At 38.9% G+C, this 19585-nt stretch overlaps 1 protein-coding gene across 1 annotated transcript; it reads right to left on the minus strand.

Moving 5' to 3' along the window:
• Window positions 1-290: 290 nt before the first annotated feature.
• On the minus strand, window positions 291-14107 carry DDX18 (DEAD-box helicase 18). The gene is made up of 14 exons (XM_017820869.1): window positions 13990-14107; window positions 13698-13886; window positions 12575-12718; window positions 11905-12040; window positions 11056-11156; window positions 10745-10944; window positions 10553-10667; window positions 9043-9182; window positions 8427-8588; window positions 7239-7391; window positions 6413-6526; window positions 5897-5953; window positions 4372-4549; window positions 291-3743 (listed from the first exon to the last, which is right to left on the minus strand). Exons 1-14 carry the CDS (start codon window positions 14105-14107, stop codon window positions 3601-3603), a joined length of 1950 nt encoding a protein of 649 aa, XP_017676358.1. The 3' UTR covers window positions 291-3600.
• Between the last annotated feature and the right edge of the window lie 5478 nt (window positions 14108-19585).

Raw genomic sequence — 19585 nt, forward strand, 5'->3', positions numbered from 1 at the left:
TGTGGTGGTGAAATAACTGGAAAACTGTCTCCTAAACAGGAGAGTGGTAGAACTACAAGTAAAAGTCACAGAGCTGTGCTGTGTTTTGTCAGCACCCTGCCTTCCTTCACAGTGGGACCTCTCCTAAAATGTTATTTTTTAAAATCACATGACCCTTTTCACTCTTCCTGTGAGAGCTTGCTTCCCCTGAGCCTCAGATCACTGGCTTGAAAGGAAATCATTTGAGTATCTAGAGCTTGGTAGCTTACTTAAATTGAGTCATCAACTCATACATCAAACAAAAAGGCTAATTATTGCCAAAACATAAACACACTTTTTATTTACAGCAGACCTCGGCAGATAATATCTTACCCAGTTCTCAAGCATTCTTGCTCTACACTGTCAATAAATGTGCCCTTTACCTGTGACATTCACCCTGAAAAATTTGATGGCAACACTTTCTGACTGGTCTTGTGCTTGTCTATAACTTGTTATGGCAAAGGAAACTCGTATCATGACAACATCTTTCATGATTATGAACAGCAATGGAATTCTCCTTTATGGGTCTGTTCCAAGAACTGTCAAAAAAATCTTTGAGTTCAAGCAGGACAGTTTTGATGACCCCCTTAAGTGGTTTAAAGAGTCCAATTTCTTTGTCAAGGTTCTCAGAGAAAGGAGGCAATTTCTCAAGGCACACAATATTAGTCCCCAACCTATCGGTCACTGTTATGAGACAAGCCTTGAGAGTCTGAGGGCTGAGGTCTATTAACTGCTCACAAGATTGATAACAGGGGAAGCTGCAAAGGAAATGCTGGATTTCCAATCAGTTTGACTATGTTTTACACTTCTTGCAATACCCCACAGTAGAACAGATGCTGCCCCATACATGATATTTCATCAGAAACTATTTGTCATTTCTGATTTCATAAACAAAGCAAAAGGTAATTGCATCTGCACAAGCCAGGAAGCTGAAGCCCTTTCTCTTTTAACTCCCACTTGGTCTCAGCTCGTGAATTTCTCTTCTGCTTGATCAGGAAATTAGAGCAAATTATGTAGTTACCACAGGCTGTGCAGCCATCATACATATATAATGTTTAAGTAACAGTGTTTAAATTTTTTTTTTTAGGGTAAGCTGGTATTACTCTAGAGTAATAGTATCCAGTCTTTTCATCTCCTAAGTAAGATTGGTTCAAAGGTTTCTTTGTAGTAGGGTCTATAAGAAAATGCAACTCAAATATCCCAGGGAGGAATTGTGCAGGCTCATGCCAAAGCACTGTTTTGTCAGTGTTTCCCATGTATCAGACAGTACCTCAGCTCTTCCAAAGAAAAAATTAGGTGCAGGTAGAGGTTCTCGAACTGTTGGGAAAGCAGTCAGCTTGCTGTTCCCAAAATGACTGACAGATAAAAGTAGTTCTCCATAGTGCAGGCTTTTGCCTACACAGGGAAGTGGCAGGAATTTTAATGCATTTTCAAGCCCAACCAGTTCTGGCTCTGCAGCACATGGTCAGACAGGTGGCCACTGACTGGGTCCAACATCTCAGCTCTTTTACCTGTTCCAAACAAATATTCCACACTACCACAGCCAGGCTGCTTTCCCCCACATCACCATGCTCTGATCTTCACAGTGGTTTACTAAAGCTTTGCTTACATCTCTTTCCAAGTAATTAATTTTGCAGTTCATATAATGAGTCCCTCAGCGTTTCTTTTGCTGTAATGTAAGTTAATTCCCATGCTGTGACTACACAGCTGGCAAGTACAGACAGAAGCCTTAAACTGTATGAGGCTGTAGGTCTCAGAGATAACTCCTAAAATGTGCCACTAATAACCAGGTATGAGAACTATTTTAACATCTATTATTTATAAATATATAAGAAACCCCAGAATCAAAGATTAGAACTCAATGAGACAGGCATCATGTTTTTAGCATTGCTTACCCTTCAGAGCAGATTTTGCCATTTCAATGCAACCCTAGAAGCACAAGACATTCAAATCCATGTGACAAAATTAATCTACTGAAATATTTTGACGTATCAGAAGCTCTGAAGATCTGACCAGTGTTAATTAAGAATCTTGAAAAGTCCAAGTCTACAGACAGAAATGGAAAAGCAGGCAATGTTCAGTTCTGAATGGTGGAAGCACTGGCAACAGAATGGTGATATTATTTCTCCCCCCCAAAAATTATCTATTTTTTTTTAAGGATGAAAACAAAGTTCACTTATTTTTTTTGGCCATACATCAATGCTCATATCATAGTTTTAAATCTGACATACTACTTCAGAAGACCTAAGAAACAACAGTCCTATTTATATTGGAATAACTACTCATGCTTTTGTAACTGGTCCCGAGTTACATTTTAAATGCTAATTAAAAGCTGGTTTACTGTAATCACACGGGGTCCAGATTTCTGGATTCTGTGACATTTGTCTTTCCCTGTCTTGACACATAAACACTTTTTAAACACTTGCCCATCACCACGGCAGCCTCATATGAGCAGTTACCTACTGCTACAACAGCAGAGATGAAAATAATATGTAATAGTTACTCTACTTTTGCCAACTTCTGTATTCTTTTTGCACCCTCCACATTTCGTTTGCAATGTGTATTCCAGCCTCTTCCACTTCAGTCTTTTATATTCTTCCTTCAAAATACCCTTCTAGTATATCTATACCCCATTTCATTTTTTCATGTATTGAGTCTCTCCACCCTCAGTCCCATGGCAGCACCTTTGACTTTGCCCACCACTGATCTGATATACTAAAAGGAATTCACTTTTGTAATTTACAAGACACAGCTACCAACCTTCTCTGCATCAAGGTTATGAAGTATCTTAAAAAAAATTATCTGGGTCAAGTACAATTTATGTTACCTGCTTTTCTTAATTCTTTTTGCATTTCATAAGAGAAAACAGTAGATAATTTCAGATTTAAAGTGAACATGAAGGAAAACCAAACACTGCACTAGAATGTTACCATTCTACCACAACATCAAAAGAGTATCATGCATGTCCCAGAAGTGGTGTAAGAGGTGATTTATTATTTTGGACACTGTACTTGTTATAAAGATACCATGTCTGAAATTAATCACAAGCTCATACAGCCTTAATTGTTCATCCATATGCTCTATTCTAAAGGAATCTTCCTATATTCTTCAGCATATTTGATGGCCAGTGCAGAGTTCTGTAGCACTAAAATCCCTTGCAAAGATTCAAGTGAGCAAAACCTTTTCATCTCACGTTGTAATGTCCTTGTAATGTCCCTTTCATCTCACGTTGTAATGACCACTCCAACAATTTTCAAAGGTGTGCATAGCAAAAAGGGTAAATGTAAAGCAAGTTCTTCTATAAAACCTAAAAGTAATTTTTCTTTCTTTAATAAAAACCTCTGTAGTATTGACTTTAAGTAATTAAATGAGCTTCTTCCTTAAATATGGCAAAATTAGCTGGCCATATTATCCTTTAGCCTCCCTTCCAAAGAGTCTTCCTGACCTTAGAAATAAAAGATGTTCCCGGAAAAAAACCACCTAAACCTGTGAATGGAGCAGTTTAAACTGAAAGTAACTGTCAGATGGTTTTGATCAAGGTGGGCTCTTCCAATGCCAGCAGCCATTTTAATGACTGGATGACTAACGAGAAAACTGCCGATTGTCTGATTTCTTGCTGATGTGTTTGAAGATTTTCGCTTTGTGGACACTCTTGGACTTCTGGTAACCAAATCCTCCACCTCCACCTCTTTTCTGAAGTCTTCTGCCATGGTTGCTGTTCACATCTGAAGTTTTATTGGTTAAAGAACTTAAAAAGGAATAATTTCGAATGTTGGTTTTTTTGGGTTTTGAAAGGGTTATTAATATGAGGAAAAAAATACCAGCTGAGTTGCATAACTATAGAGGAAACCAGAACTACGTGCCTGTGGTTGTAAATACTCCTGCAGTTGTCCAAAGTGCTATTGCTTCAAGTTCCATCCACTGCCAGGTCTGACAGTAATCTAGATACAGCTTTCTATTTCATGCTTTTGCCCCTCTATGTCAATATTCCACGACTATGAAACATAAGCGTGCGGATTTCCATGAAAATAATTTTGCACAGAAGGAGAACAGTACTTTGGAACACGTGTGCATTCCAGTATCTGCTGCCTCACAGCAACTGAGGCACACACAGCATGGACATGCACCAAAACACAGATGCTCGTACGCAATTTTTGCAGTTATAGTACGTGCAATGTAACATTTTCTTTGATAAACTGCTGTGGGAGCATGATGGATTCCAATTGTTAATAGCAAAAAAAACCCCCACAACTACAAACCATCAGAACCTGAGGTAGCACAGGAACTCAGTAAGTTGCACAGAACACTTATAATGCAGAAATTCAACTCTGAAACACCGCAGTAAAAGGATACTGAGGTCGACAAACGGAGGAACTTTAAAACCAAATGAAAGGCTGACTTTGGGAAGATCCAAATTATTGACATTATAGATCTGCTTCAGAGAATGGGAGTCATAAGCTCTAATGTAAGCTTTGTATGCCTCCTGGGCTGACTTGTGAAGGAAATAGTTCTTCTCTATCAGTTTTTCCAGCTGGTCAGAGAAAAAAAAAACAACCAAGAGTCACAAACAATTAAATCTGTAAAGTCCATACATATTATTCCAGAAGATTGTTTACACTGTGAGTGGCAATGACATTCTCTGTTCACTTCAGCAAAACTGCCCTGTGACAGCAGAGTGCACAAACAGGTAACAAATGCTTTTATAAACAAGTAGAGGGACAAAAAAGCTTGAAGTTGAATTACATTACAAACAAAGCCTCAGCAACTATTAAATTTATAGAAATAATAAAAAAAAAGTTAATTAAGAAGGAGAATACAACTGCAGCCACACCATGAAACTATGTGTATTGAGAATTACTAGACAATGACCATATACTTTTAAGTCTAAACTCCACGATTCTGTGCAATTCTGTACAGTCTTATCCACTATGGTGCAAATGCATTGTAAAATAAGAAGTGTTAATTCTAAAACAAAAATGCAGATACACTAGTGTAGACTGAGATATTTGATTTGTTGTGGGCCAAGTTCCCAATTCTCATTAAATCAGAGTGTCTCATTTGATGATTAACATATGTTAATTCAGCAAACTAAAAATAAGTTACATTAGACACCATTATTTCCTGATTATTCTTAATTAGGAACCTCTCTATGTAAGGACCAGCTTCTTGTACTTGCTATTTTAAATTTAAGTTACTGCAAAGAAACTTCATAGATCTCTTATCAAAACTGTGATTCACAGAACTCACCAACAACAGAAATTCACACCTACAGAACTATCTATGCTATTCCACTCTACTTTGTGCTCCATGGTTATTTTTGTAGCACCAGAGCACAAAGCAGGTTTAGCTGATGCTGGGCTTTATTAACACCAGCTAGTTAAAAATACACATGGACTAACATTCCTAAGTGTTGGTACTGGGTGTATTTCTGTACACTGAAGTCTGAGAAAATCATCTTACAATACATACATTACTCACAGTTAATCTAAACATAAGTAATTACCCAACAAAACCCCTATTTGCTAAGCCAGACAAGAATATTTTGTTCAAAAGCTGAAAGCAGGTTGACATCACTGTCATTTTGCATCACTGTCCTTTTGTTATTTTGTGATGTAATGTGAAAAAACAATTCTTAAAAGCAAATTTGTACTGTATAATGATGACGATTTAGTACTAGATATTAAAATTCATCTTTAATTTCTAAATATTTTCTTGCTTTACTGTCATCGAGGGTAGGAGGATTTCCTGCACAGTGCTCATTTACAGGAACTTTCCTAAACAAGCACACCTATTTGTGAACTGCAGTCGTTATTGGCTGTAACATTCTCCGTGTAAAATATAATATTCAAAGTAATTGTAGTATAAAGTCATTTCATACCTGAGACTGGATGTCCGAAATTTTTGACCAAGAAAATTCAAATTCACTCAGTGGTACCTTAAAAGCAAAAGAGGAAATGAAATTTCAGAATTATTTACACTCTGTATATCGTGAATGTGTTTAAGACCCAAGACAAAAAGACCTGCTAGATAACAGAAGATTTCTTTTTTAACACCACAGCTGTATCTGTAAAGTGCCTTTACATCAATATGACAGTATTATCACTTCCTTTAAGCTGGAGTAATAAAGATGCTCAGTATGACACCTTCTTTTACCACTTTTGCTTCAGAAGTTATACCACTTTAAAAGTGGCAAAACAAGACCATAAGGAGAGCAACAAAAAAACTCTGTCCAGCTCTATCATATTAAAATGGTTACATTTATGAGAAGGCTACGCTTCTTTTGGAATTTAATATATTGAAATTGATCTTTGAATAGTAACAAAGTTTTTAAATTTAAAAACCTGACACACAATAAACAAACAAAATCCCCATTAAAATGTAGACACGAGTTTACCCTGGCTTGTTTTAGGTATCGTAGAAAGCCCAGTTCTTCTGGTCGTAAAATGAGCAGAGCATGACCTCTCCCATTTATGCCTCTGGCAGTTCTACCAACACGATGAATATATTCCTTTTGGGAAGAATAAGCAACAGCAAATTCAATCGGTCTTAAAAACTTGCAATAATCAAAGTGCTTCACAAAAAATACCCAAAATTTGACATTAATATAACGTAACATATCATTCATTCTTTCTTAAGACTTATTCTTGGCACTGACACATGGATAAGGGAAACCAACTGCCAAAGATGCAAAGCACAGGTAGGCTGAGACAGAATCCTTGGCTAAAGTAATTTCCCTTTAACTGAGGGAAAAAAATCTTAGTCTGCTGTAATTGAAAATTAAACCTTGGCTTTGGTGAATTTGCTGTGTATATTTGTCAAAACTTCTGAGTTTTTTGAATTTCACTTGTGTATAGTAGACATTTATTCAAATCATAATATTATTTTTTAAACAAAAATCAAATTTCAACTGGAAAAGCTGTTAAGACTCAGGGATGCATACGTAAATTCACACTCCTCTTGAAAAGCATTTTGTTGTTTAGCTGATTAGATTTTAAATTAATTTCACAGCAAAAAGAATGTTTTAAAAAGTAATTTTTAAAAAGATGATAAAGGTCTCAGGAGCAGGATTTCCTAGGAGGTGGTGAAGGGAAGTGAAAGAAATCAGTGGCTGGATATGATCATGGCTGAATCCTGACCTCTCTCAAGCAGCAGTTTCAGCTTTTTTCTGCAACTATGTTTGTAGTTAAGATTTGATTTCTTTCTCTCTTTCCTTAACTTACCTTTGGATCATCTGGAGGATCATATTGGACAATCCAGTCAACTTCTGGAATATCCAATCCTCTGGCAGCAACATCAGTGCACAGCAATATTCCAGATTCTGCATTACAGAACTGGAAAAACGTTGTAGTACGTTTGGTTTGCTTCTGCTTGCCCTAAAAGGAAACAAACACATGGAGCATGAAATATCAACCAAAAAAAGCTAAATTTGCCAGCTGGTAAACTTAAATACAATTTCTCATTTCACATATATATTATTTTACACATATAAAATAATTTGGGGCATCTTTCCAAATCTTGGTTTTCTACAGACCAAGCAGGATCATTTCACAGTGAAGAAACAAGGAAAAACTTAAAACAGCACAGGACTACACGAAGTGACAATTCCCAGAGGTTACAGTGTATCACCAAAAGTATTAAAAATTAAAAATTGCATAAACATTCTGTTCAGGAGGGCTGCATAAATGTCTGAAGTTCAGAAAAAGGACATTTGCAAGTCTAGCAATATGTTAAGAGTGATTACAGGTTAAAAAGCAAACAACCAAACAAAACCCACACTTGCAGCACTTCTATCAAAGAATAGCAAAAAAACCTCCCAAAGAACAAAATAAAAGAGGACATTTGTGGTTACTTATAACTGTTTCATAGACTTTCAGTCAGTTCTTTGTCCTAAACTATGCATTTTGTGGTTTTGACAGAAAAGTTACAATGCTCATCCAAATGGTAAGAATTGGCATAGCACAACCAAACATCACCCTGGACTTAGAAAAAGCACCAAACACTTCAGGGATCAGAAACTTTGGATCTTCCTGACAAGAGCTTTACTCCACAAATTGAGTTTTGGTGCTTGTGAAAGGTGACCTCTTGGAAAAAAACATAATTCTTTCTACACACAGAGCATAAATTAATATAATAATATAATAAATTTATATAATTATTAATAATATATATAATAAAATAATAGTTCAGCCTAGTTCAAAAAATAGCAAGTTTAATTACTGAAATGTTGTTATTATACAGTCTTTGCTTTATCTCCTTTCTCTACAGACTAATCAGGACCATCACTGGTTTTGTGAGTAGGGTGTCTGTTTTTTTAGAAACTGGACTGAAACAAACAAGTCAAATGTAAGGTCAGTAACAACTTCCAGGTACTATGAGATTAATTGAAAATTAATGAATAAAACACTTACATGAATGGCCAAAACAGGCAGATCAATATAGTTGAGTAATTCATAGTGGTACTTCACTGACATACATGAAGAAAAAAATACCATTAGTTTCTTCTTCCGGTTCTTCTTGAGGAACGTGAAGAGCAAAAGGAACCTTTTTTCAGATGGACACACTACATACCCCTGGGAAATTTTTAAACATTATTATATACGGAGAAGTAAGGAGAAGAATTTTGTTTCAGCAATACAGTTAAATCAGGGAAGGGTTATGTTGTGAAACAAATACACCAAATAGTTAAACAATGAAATGTATCTGTAGCATATCAATCTCTACTCACTGAGGTGGAAAATACAGTTACAAAGACAACTGGAGCTTGTGCATGTAACAGGAACAGACAAGTGTAAGTACCTATATTATTATTTCATGAGGTTTTATACCATCTGTCCTGCAAACATTGACTAGATGCAGGTAACTTACCAGAGTTTGCACTCTGAATAAAGCCCTTTAGGCAACTGGATGGCTTCTGCCCACTAGGATGGTAAACACCTTTTAAGACAGCGTTTGTACAACCCCATTAATAACACAGAGGAATTGGTGTGTTCACAGATCATACCCCTTCTAACGTTTGTGCTTTACCTGTTCAAGACCATCTACTGTTGCTGTCTCCTTGTTATCATCAACCCCAACATACAGTGGCTCTTTCTTCAGAGAAATCTTTGCCAGATCTTCAACCTTTCTGGTTTGTGTAGCAGAGAAAAGCATCGTCTGTCTGCGCTCTGGAAAAATATTTATTTTGAAAGACAGCCTCACTTTTTAAAGGAGAACTCAAATAGCAAGTCCATAAAATATCCAACTGAAAACTACCCTGAGCAAGTCTCTTACTTTTTTTCAATTAAATTCTAATTAAAACATACTGCTACTGACAAACAAAGAGCAGTGTAACTGTATTATGGATTGTACAGGTTGTTTACTTAGGCTGGCCCCACTTCCACAATCCTAACAGCTATAAACTTGCAATATTCTCCCTCTCTGGGAAAATGTCAATATCATTTGCAATCCAATTTAGACACAAAGCAATTATTTAAATAGAGACTGGCCTTGTAATTCTACCTATTAATTGATTTAATTCCCATGAATATTTAAATGTTTTTGTGTAGGAAATCTCCTGCCTGACTGTCATCTCTTAGCTCAAACACACATCCTGATCCTACAAGATTTTCTTGTTGCACAGGTACATGGGAAATGCACTCAGCCTGTTCCATGTCACAACTTCAAGAACAATAGCAACAGTTCTTGATGAACATTCAGTGCCACCATCTTTGATTTTTTTTTTCTGTTTTGAAGAGTCTCTCTTAAAATACAATTTCCTTTCTAACACAATGAAACCAAATTAAACTCATGCAAAGTAAATATTTCTTTTCTCTATCAATTCCCACTCCACATGTAATTTTCACGCTCTTCCTTCCCTTTCTCTTTTTAGCACTGTTCATTAACATTCTTCAATAACATTCTTCACATGGTGTTATTTATTAGATTTATATATATGCATTTTAAGCATGTAGATCTGAATTTAATATTTAAGATGTGGAAACTCAAAATATTTATCATTGGTTTTTTTTCTGCACTATTTCCATGGGGTTTTTTTCTGCATTTTTAAAGTTTAAAAGCCTTGTTGATGCTGAGAATGTGTTTAATATAGCAATTACAAAGAATAACTAAATGAAATATTAGGAAAAGAAAAATTTTAGGTAAATACTTAAACTTCCTTAAGACACTGGTCTTGGAGGTATGAAAAAAACCTTGAACTGCAAGACAGAAGATCTTTTTCCTTATAGTTAAATCTTATTAGGAAATAATGAATTGCAAGAAATAAACAGGCAGAGGAGGATGAATGAGAAAAAATGATCTTATATGAGCAGAATTATATCTCTAAAGTGCATATGAAAACTCTGTCCGTCAGATAAATGATGTTAAACAAGTAATATATACTAGGTATTACAAAAAAAAAAGACAGAGTAAGACAACCACTATGCAGTTCATTTACAGAACTATAAAATTAATGACTTCTCTTATAATACTTGAGTCAGAAAGAAGACATAATGTTAGTCCAGTGATTTCCAGGAAAGACTGATTTTTTTGTTCTTACTTGGTAAAAGTTTTATGATCTGTTTCATTTCTTCTTCAAATCCAACCTCCAAGATTCGATCTGCCTCGTCAATTACCAAACACTGCAAGTTCTTATACATGAAACCTGGAGTGTTCTAGAAGATAAACAAATTCACAGTCAGACAGGAGTCACACTTTAATAACACAGATTAGACATCAATATTGTATCTACCTGCATATGATCCAGCAGCCTCCCTGGTGTTGCTACAATGATGTTGATTCCATTTCCAAGCTTCTGTGCTTCTGCTGATCTGTTACTGCCCCCCATTATCAGACCATAGGTGTGAACATGATGATTCATGAGTTCTTTAAGAACTCCATAGGTTTGCATAGCAAGCTCTCGAGTAGGAGAAAGAATAATGACACCCGTTCCTAAAAAAATACATCAATGAGAGGAGTAAATTCCAACTCATCCAGTCCCCTCCTAACCACTCAGTCCCTAAATGGCTGAGTAAAATTCAATTGTGAAATGAAGAGCCTTACCATTTCTAGGCATGAATTTCAGCTTGTAGATGAGCTCTACTGCAGGAATGAGAAATGCAAGTGTTTTGCCACTGCCTGTTTTTGCAGCTGCTAAAATATCCCTGTGTGGAACAGAGTTAGATAAAGTATTTAGATAGAAAAATAAGTATTTAGTCGGCCATACAGACAAAAGAATAGTCCCACTCTGAACAATGTGGACACTGTAGAAACCTGACGTGGCTTAAAGGAGACCAGTGGAGTTGGTATTAAGAGCTCGGTGTCAGATGCAGGTCACAGCAATCGGTCACTCTGTCTCTGGTGACAGTGTCTTTGAGACACTCTGACAAGACTAATGAAAACAGGTTTCTCTGCTTCCAAAGCCAAAGGCAAAGCTGCTCCAGGACCTTACTCTAAGTATTTGTTCACACACAGTAATGACAGACTTTCTGTATTAATGACTATAAAGAAAATACATAAAACATAAGAGAATGCATTAAAAAACCCCAACGGTTTAGCTGTAGAAACTCATATTTCAGGAAATGGCCTGAAGCTGTGCCAGGGGACATTCAGGTTGGACATCAGGAAGAATTTCTTCACTGAACAGGTTGTTAAGCATTGGAATGGGCTGCATAGAGAGGTGGTGGAGTCACCATCCCTGGAGGTGTTCAAGAAACAACTGGACATAGCACTCAGTGCTATGGTTTAGTTGAAAAGGTGGTGTTGGGTCAGAGGTTGGACTTGATGAGCTTGGAGGTCTTTTCAAACCTTAAAGATTCTATGATTCTTTTTTATGATTCATGTATTTAGCTTGCTAGCAAAATTCACACAAGATTTCAGATATGAGAGTCATTAAAAAGACTTATTTCTTACCTGCCTTCCAGAAGAGGCTTAATACTTTTATGCTGAATTTCGGTCATGTGTGTAAACCCCATGTCATTTATGCCTTTCAATGTATTCTCACTGACAGCACCAGCCAAGGAAGCAAAAGAATTGTCTTCGAAAGCACCTGAAGTGAGGGGGAAAACGAAAAATGTTTAAACTTATTTCTTCAATTCCATCTGTCCTCTGAAATTACCCAGTTAAAACTGACCTATATGAAAAAAAAAAATCAAAGTGTTTTTCTTATTGCATTCTACCATAAAATCCAAAGACACTGACAAAATACTCTCTGTTAATGTGGTACTAAGAAAACTACACAGAGCTAATAAGAATGACCATGAATCCACTGCTTTTCATGGCCAATTTATTAGCTGTATGCTTCCACCTTGCTCTTCATGGATTTTTTCCTCTACAGTTAAAAACACGTGTATACAGGTTTAAAAAACAGACTTTCACTAGTAATTTTAAGACTAACAGGTGTGTATATAATGCAAATTCCCAAGAAGAGTACCTGGAGGACAGCTGAACAGCTGCTAGTGTCACATCACCATAATTCAAACACCTGCATTACAAAGCTCATTTGAAAACTGCAACTTGCTCTGAAAGAAAATGTTAGACCTTTGGATTTTTGCACACACATGAAAAAGAGAACACAAGATACCTGTTAAACCTAGTGGTAAACTGGGCACTTCATCCTCCTCCCCATCCTCCTCTTCCACTTCTTTCTTTCCAGAATTCTGCTTATCTCCATTTTCTACCTCTGCAGATTCATCTTCTTCAGTTTTTACTTTTTTGGTTTCTGTATCTAGAGTGTTGTTTTATAGAAGACAAGTCAGTTAGCAATAAAAAGGACACAGTAATCATGAAAAACCATTCCACAGACTGCATCTCCTTCAGTCTCTAAACCACGTACAAAGATCATGCTTTTCCATCAGGTGGAAGGGCCTGGACAAGGGGAGGCAAGGTTTCTATTGAATTTTTCTAAGGCACAGAGCAAAAATTCCGAAGTCCCTTCCATACAACCCACTTTGCATAGTAAAACAATGAAGCTTAAGGTATATTAGATGATACTTTCTGTGGAAACAAGATAAATTGTCCTTAAACAAGTTACAAAATTCTTTCCCATCTATAATGCAGACATCAAGTTTCCAACATAGTCTGTGCTCAGAATATGTGAAACATAATGTCTCTGTTGCATTTTAAGTACCTGAATCCTCAGAGGATGAAAGCATCTCTTCACTGGCATAACCACGGTAAGTGTCACAAAAATTAAATACATGAGGAATAGAAGCTTGAAAAATATATATGTCCGTATATATATGCATATGTAAAAAAAAATACATGAAAATCTAGCAATATTTCTGGGGTGCTATTTTTTGGGTAGTTTTCCAGTATACTTTAGTTTCATAATGTACAGATGTTGCCAAAGGCTGGACATGTTGCTAAAATGTCGTATTGGCTGCACAAAGAGACCACCCATCTGTCAGAGCTCTACTCTGAAACACAGGGTGTACATTTCCACAATAAACAAGCAAAACATCTGAACTGAATGTTACCAAGCAGAATTCTATGCAACAACTATATTGGCTGCTACTGATTTAGAATGAATTAGAGTTCAAACATTACAGCTGCAATAAAACAGGTAATGCTGAAGACCTCTGGGGCTTTAAAACACTCACCAGTCCGGCACATGGCAAGGGGAGGAAACCCTAAGGAGGCGCTTTAGGAGCGCCCAAGAATAACCCAGCCCTGGGAGATAAGCTGTATTTGCTAAGACAACGCACCATCTCCCGCATCAGCCGCCGCTTTCCTCTTTTTCTTCTTCTTCTTCTTCTTCTCCTTCTCCCCGCCGTGGGGTCCGGCAGCGTCCGCAGGCTCCGCGCTCTCCTCCATCTCCGGGGCCGCCGCTGCTTCCTCCTCCTCCTCCTCCTCCTCCGGGGGTCCCTGGGAAGCCGCCTGGCCCGGGGAGGGCACTGCGGGGCGCGGGGAGAGACGGAAAGAGGGAGAGGAGAGAACACAAAGTCAGCGGCGGCTCGGCCAGCGCTCAGCCGAGGGGAGGCTCCGCCGCGCCCGTACCTGCCCCCTCGGCCGCCCGCAGCTTCATGTTGCGCTGCCGCAGCTTCAGGTTGCGCTTGTGGATCTTCCTGCGGAGCAGCCGCATGGGCAGGTTGCTGGCGGCCGCCGGCACCGACATCGCGGCGGTGGCGGCCCCGCTGTCCCGGCACACGTGGGAGCGCCGCGTCCGGGACCGCCGGAACCGCACGCGGGGCCCGACGGGAGCCCGGCAGCGCCCTCTGGGGGCCCGGCGGAGGCAGCGCCGCCCGCGCCCGTGTCCGGGCAGGGCCGTCAGACCGGAGGGGGGAAACCCTCCCAGTACCCCGCCCAGGCCTGCGCCTCCGCCGCCGAGGCGGAAAAAGGGCCAGTTTTTCCGCAGGAAGGGACTGGCCATCTCCCCCGCAGGACCCGTCTGCCCGATGGTGATGCCTCTGCTCACGATTAGGGGTGTTTAACTCCGACGGGAGAAAGAAACAGAATCACAGAATCGATTACGCTGGAAAAGACCTTTGGGATCGTCGAGCCCAACCTATGTCCGAACACCACCGTGTCACCGAGTGCCACGTGCAGTCTTCCCTTAAACAGTCTTTCCGACCCCAGGGACGGTCACTCCACCACCTACCTGGGCACCCCATTCCAATGTTTAATCACCCTTTCTGTGAAGAAATTCTTCCTAATGTCCAACCTAAACTTCACAGCTTGAGACTATGTCCTCTCATGTCATGTCACTTGTTGCCTGGGAGAAGAGCTCAGTCCCCACTTGGCTACAACCTCCTTTCAGGGAGTTGTAGAGAGGGATAAGGTCTCCATCGAGCCTCCTCTTCTCCAGACTAAACAACCCCAGCTCCCTCAGCTGCTTCTCACAGGACTTGTGCTCCAGACCCTTCCCCAGCTCTGTTGCCCTTTTCTGGACTCATTCCAGCACCTCAATGCGCTTCTTGAATTGAGAGGCACAGAACTGAACACAGCACTCAAGGTGCAGCCTCATCAGTGCTGAGTACAGGGGGACAATCTGGTCCCTAGTCCTGCTGGCCACACTATTTCTGATACAGGCCAGGATGCCATTGGCCTTCTTGGCCACTGGGGCACACTCCTGGCTCATGTTCAGCCAGCTGCTGACCTGCAGCCCCAGGTCCTTCTCTGCTAAACCACTTTTCCAAACACTTTCCCCCTAGGCTGTAAACTGAAACTTTCAGGCTTGCAGAATGTCCAGCACCAACCCTGGGGATAAAGGACATAGCTGTGTCTTCGCCGAAGACCTGTATCTGCAGTAGCCACCTGGTAGCCACCACTGTCTATTCCTCCTGTGCAAGGAACATGGAAATCCCCTGGCATTTTCATCAGCCTGGCAGTGCTGGCATGCCCAAATAATAGAATCACAGAGTGGTTTGGGTTAGAAAGGACCTTAAACATCATCTCGTTCCAACTCCCTGCCATGGACACCTTCCACTAGACCAGGTTGCTCAGAGCTCCATCCAGCCTGGCCTTGAACACTTCCAGGGATGGGGCATCCACAACTTTTCTGTGCAACTTGTTCTAGTGTCATCTGTGAATCTGGGAGCCCGTTATTTCTGGGGCACGGTTTCTTGGAGCTCTATTAGGCAGCGCTTTCCAGCTGGCCAACTGGAGTTCCCAGCAGCATGACCTTTCCTTCTAGTGTCCTTCTGCTTTTTGTCTCTGCATCCTCTTCCAAAGAGTGATTCCATGAGGCTGAATCGCAGCATCCTTCCGCTCCTTCCTGACCAGCAGAGGGCACAGACAGCACAGGAATGCACTGCAGCTTTGCTACCTGAAATCGCTAACCACCGCGTTCTCAGAAACCTGAATAATTACAAATTGTGTACGGCTCAGCCTGTGATACCTGGCTGTAACACAGAATAAACTGCAGAAATACTTCTGTATTAATTTCTAAGTGTTTATTGCATATAATTTTTTTTTAAGCTACTGATGTTAGAGATGAAACAAAAGTGATTTTTCACCATCTGTAATTGTCGTCTTGCAGAGGTCATATGGATCAGCAGGATGAGAATTAAATTTATTTTGCCACAGCTTCAGACTGTGAACCATGTGAACTTGTCCAGACCTTCAAGGACTAGGTAACAGGTCTAGCCACTGGCTTATTGAGTTGAATGGAAAACTGCCATCTCCATCAGCTGTGCTGGAAAGCAAACGGATCCATCCTCAGCAAGAAAGGCTTTTGGTACAAAATCCAGGGGACTCAGTTTTACCAGCTTAATTTTGAGCAGTGTAATTTTTGTTCTGGACATATTTTCTTCCTGGCTATCTTATGTTGTGTTTTCAGGATGTATTTTTAAGTAGACATGGGTTTGCTTTCCTTAGTTGGTACTGATTTACGTGTTTACTATCTGGATCTGGATTTAACCCAGGCAGGGCTTCTTTCTGGAATATAGTCATTGTGCAGATAAAGTGTATTGAAAACCTGGACAGGAGGGAACTGGCACTAATACTTACACTGAGGGATGACAAGATTATGTCCTTTGGCCATGGCATGGTCTGCATGTTCCCATCTTAACCAGTAGTGCCAGGACCATAACTGTTTTTGCTTTTACCCACGTCATCACATCCCCAGCTCTGCCAAGAATTAGGACCTGAAAACCCTGGTCAGGTAAAAGCCTAAATAAAAACTCACCTCAGTGGCCATGTTGGGTCCTGGCTGACTTGGCAAGTCTTTGTGAAATTGCATTAGTGTGGCACAAGGCCCAGATTGATAAACTGTCCTGAGAAGTTATGTCAGATCCCCCTGACCAGAATATATTGGCTTTGTCTGTTGGCTACTGTCAACATGGTGCACAAGGAGATGATCTTGCATCTGTGTAAACAGATGTCATAGCATTGTGTATAGGAATTCAGAAATTGAAGATTTAATTAGGTGGCAAAGTATCATGTGCTCCAACATTGCTTTCTCTCAAAATCTTGTAAAATATGTTGCTTAGAGTTAACAAAGAAGTGTGCTTCTCTGGAAATTTCAAAACATGTCTAACAAGATTCTTTCTTTTTGTATTTGCTTTTTTTTTTCTTCAAGCTGTAATTGTCACAGAAAGAAGACTCAGAAGGTAATAATGATATTTTTATTGTGACAGGTCTAGACAATAATTTGAACCACTAACTCATGGTAATAGTTTTTCTCTGAATTTTGTCATTTCTTAGATACTGTGTGAATTCCGCCTAGTACATGTCTCATTTCTGTCCAATAAATTCATTCCTAATTGCTTGAGTTATCAGGCAATCGTTACGAACAAAAGGATTTTTTAAAATGGTTATTGAGTTGTTGTCAAAATGTCTCAAATTTTCTACACATGGTCTTGCAGGAAGGTTTGTAGAGAAACATGTTTTGTGTTAGTAAAGCCTTCACAGAGCTAAATAAGTCCATATAAGGTACTCTGAATTTATCTCCTGAGATGAATGTTTTTAATGGGCTTCCAAAGTCAGTATTTTACCTCCCAGAGTCAATTTATCATTAAAGCCAAATTCAAAATATTTTTTCCAGGTTACCATTAACTAACTTGGGTTGGTTAAAATGTAACACAAAAGTAGTAATTGATTTCAGTTGTATCATTTCAGGTAGATGGTGATAATTTGTACAAAATGTACCAAAATCCAATATATAAAAGGTCATGAAACAAAAGTGTGTAGTCATTTTTTGATACAAGAGTTGGGACACAGAGTTCATTTAAAGAAGACAGGTTTTATTTTCAGAAGTCAGAGTCTGAAAAAATGCTTTTTTGATGTCTTAGATTGGACATGAAAAAAATCATCACTGATGTAATTAATTAACATCTGCACCATTAAGCTAAAAGTTTTGAACTGGAAAACTAAGAGTTGTCTTTTCACCATTAACAGATGATAATTTTCCCTGTTAGAGCAAATTTATCTGTCACACAGTAATACAAAAGGACTTGGTTTAAAATCAGATATCAGATTTTTTTTTCCCAAATGTGTCTACTTTATGCAAGAAAGCTAATCTGTATATGCATGCAAATAATGGATACAAAAGTATCTGCAGAAATAATCAATTTTCCAATTTAATTGAGATATACAATTCTGAAATCTGGACTTTGACATAGAAAAGTTACCCAAACCTGAACTGATGTAAATGGTGTAGATGCAGATATATTCAGATATATCATATAGAGAATGGATGACTTGATTTATAGAACATGTCAATGTTCATGGGAGTTAAAAATTGCTGGTACAAATCATGTCTTCATAGGGTAGCACTGAATATCACTGAATCTGTGAGGGAATTTAAAGTATGACTTGCAAGGAGAGTAATGTATCTATGTTTGGAAAAAGCAAGTTGGGCTATCATAATCACCTTTTTTTAGGGGTTTTGTTTAATACTGCTTTTAAATAATGTCTCCCTTGTGCCATATGTAAGTATTGTCTCAGTTTGAAGTGACATCATCAGCGCTGTGTGAACATGGCAATACAGGTGGATTCAAAGCACATTTATGATTTTTTTTTAGGATATTTCTTCTTCAACCCATATTTTGCAACTGGAACTGAAACCATTGCAATTGTTCTAATTCATGATCTTCTCTTTTACACAGATAGAGGGGAAAAGTCTAGGAAATGCCACCTACTATAAAATACTGTAGTTCTTCCATGCAGTAAGAGGGATTATACTTTTTCTTGCCACTGGAATTTGTGCAAAGGTCAATGTTTTGATCCTCATCTCCAAAATACAACAACACTAGGGCCTACTTTATCTAAAATATTTGTTAAATCTCTCAGAAATGAAGAAGAAAGTTGCAATTGTAGAATCACAGAATGGTTGAAGTTACAAGGCACCTCTGGAGATTTCCTGATCCAACTCCCCTGCTTGAGCAAGGTCAGCTAGAGCAAGTTACTCACGACCTTGTCCAGCTCCAATTTTGAGTGTTTCCAAGGATGGAGACTCCATAGAAGATTCCATCTTCTTTACTCCCTCCCATCAGGTGTTGATACACATTGAGCCTTCTCCAGGCTGAACAGTCCCAACTCTCTCAGTCTCACCTTGTATACCAGGTGCTCTAATCCCTTTATCACCTTCTTGGCCATTTGCTGAAGTCGCTCCAGAATGTCCCTGTCCTTGTGCTGAGGAGCCCAGAGCTGGACACAGAGGTCCAGAGATGTCTTATTCAGCTCTGTGCTGAGCAGAGGAAAGGATCCCCTTTTGTTTGTCACAGTTGTTGCTGTGGGACTTTCTGTTATGATTGTGTAACTCTTTTTCCTTAAGAAAACTTTGCTGTTTCCAGGATAGATAGACAATAACTTTATATTTAACACCTGTACACTGCAAACAAAAAAATTTTCTTGGAAAATAGGATGCTATGCACATTTTTGTCCTCACAGAGGCAACGAGAGAACAGAAAATACATAATACAAGAGTTGTTTGTAATGTACCAGGCAGAAGGGTACCATGAGGATAACTGTAGTGTAAAATTATGCAGGACACACAGCTGAATAGTTGAGATTTGATTCTATTTTATTTTATTTTATTTACAAGTTATTTCTGACATTTTTATTTAAACTTACAAAATATTTTTGGGGTACTCAGAAGCTGCTTTTCTGAATCAGATGAAATAATAATCAAACATTTTCTGTTCTTTTTTAG

Source organism: Lepidothrix coronata, unplaced genomic scaffold, assembly GCF_001604755.1.
Source record: "Lepidothrix coronata isolate B3197 unplaced genomic scaffold, Lepidothrix_coronata-1.0 Scaffold86, whole genome shotgun sequence".
NCBI lineage: Eukaryota > Metazoa > Chordata > Aves > Passeriformes > Pipridae > Lepidothrix > Lepidothrix coronata.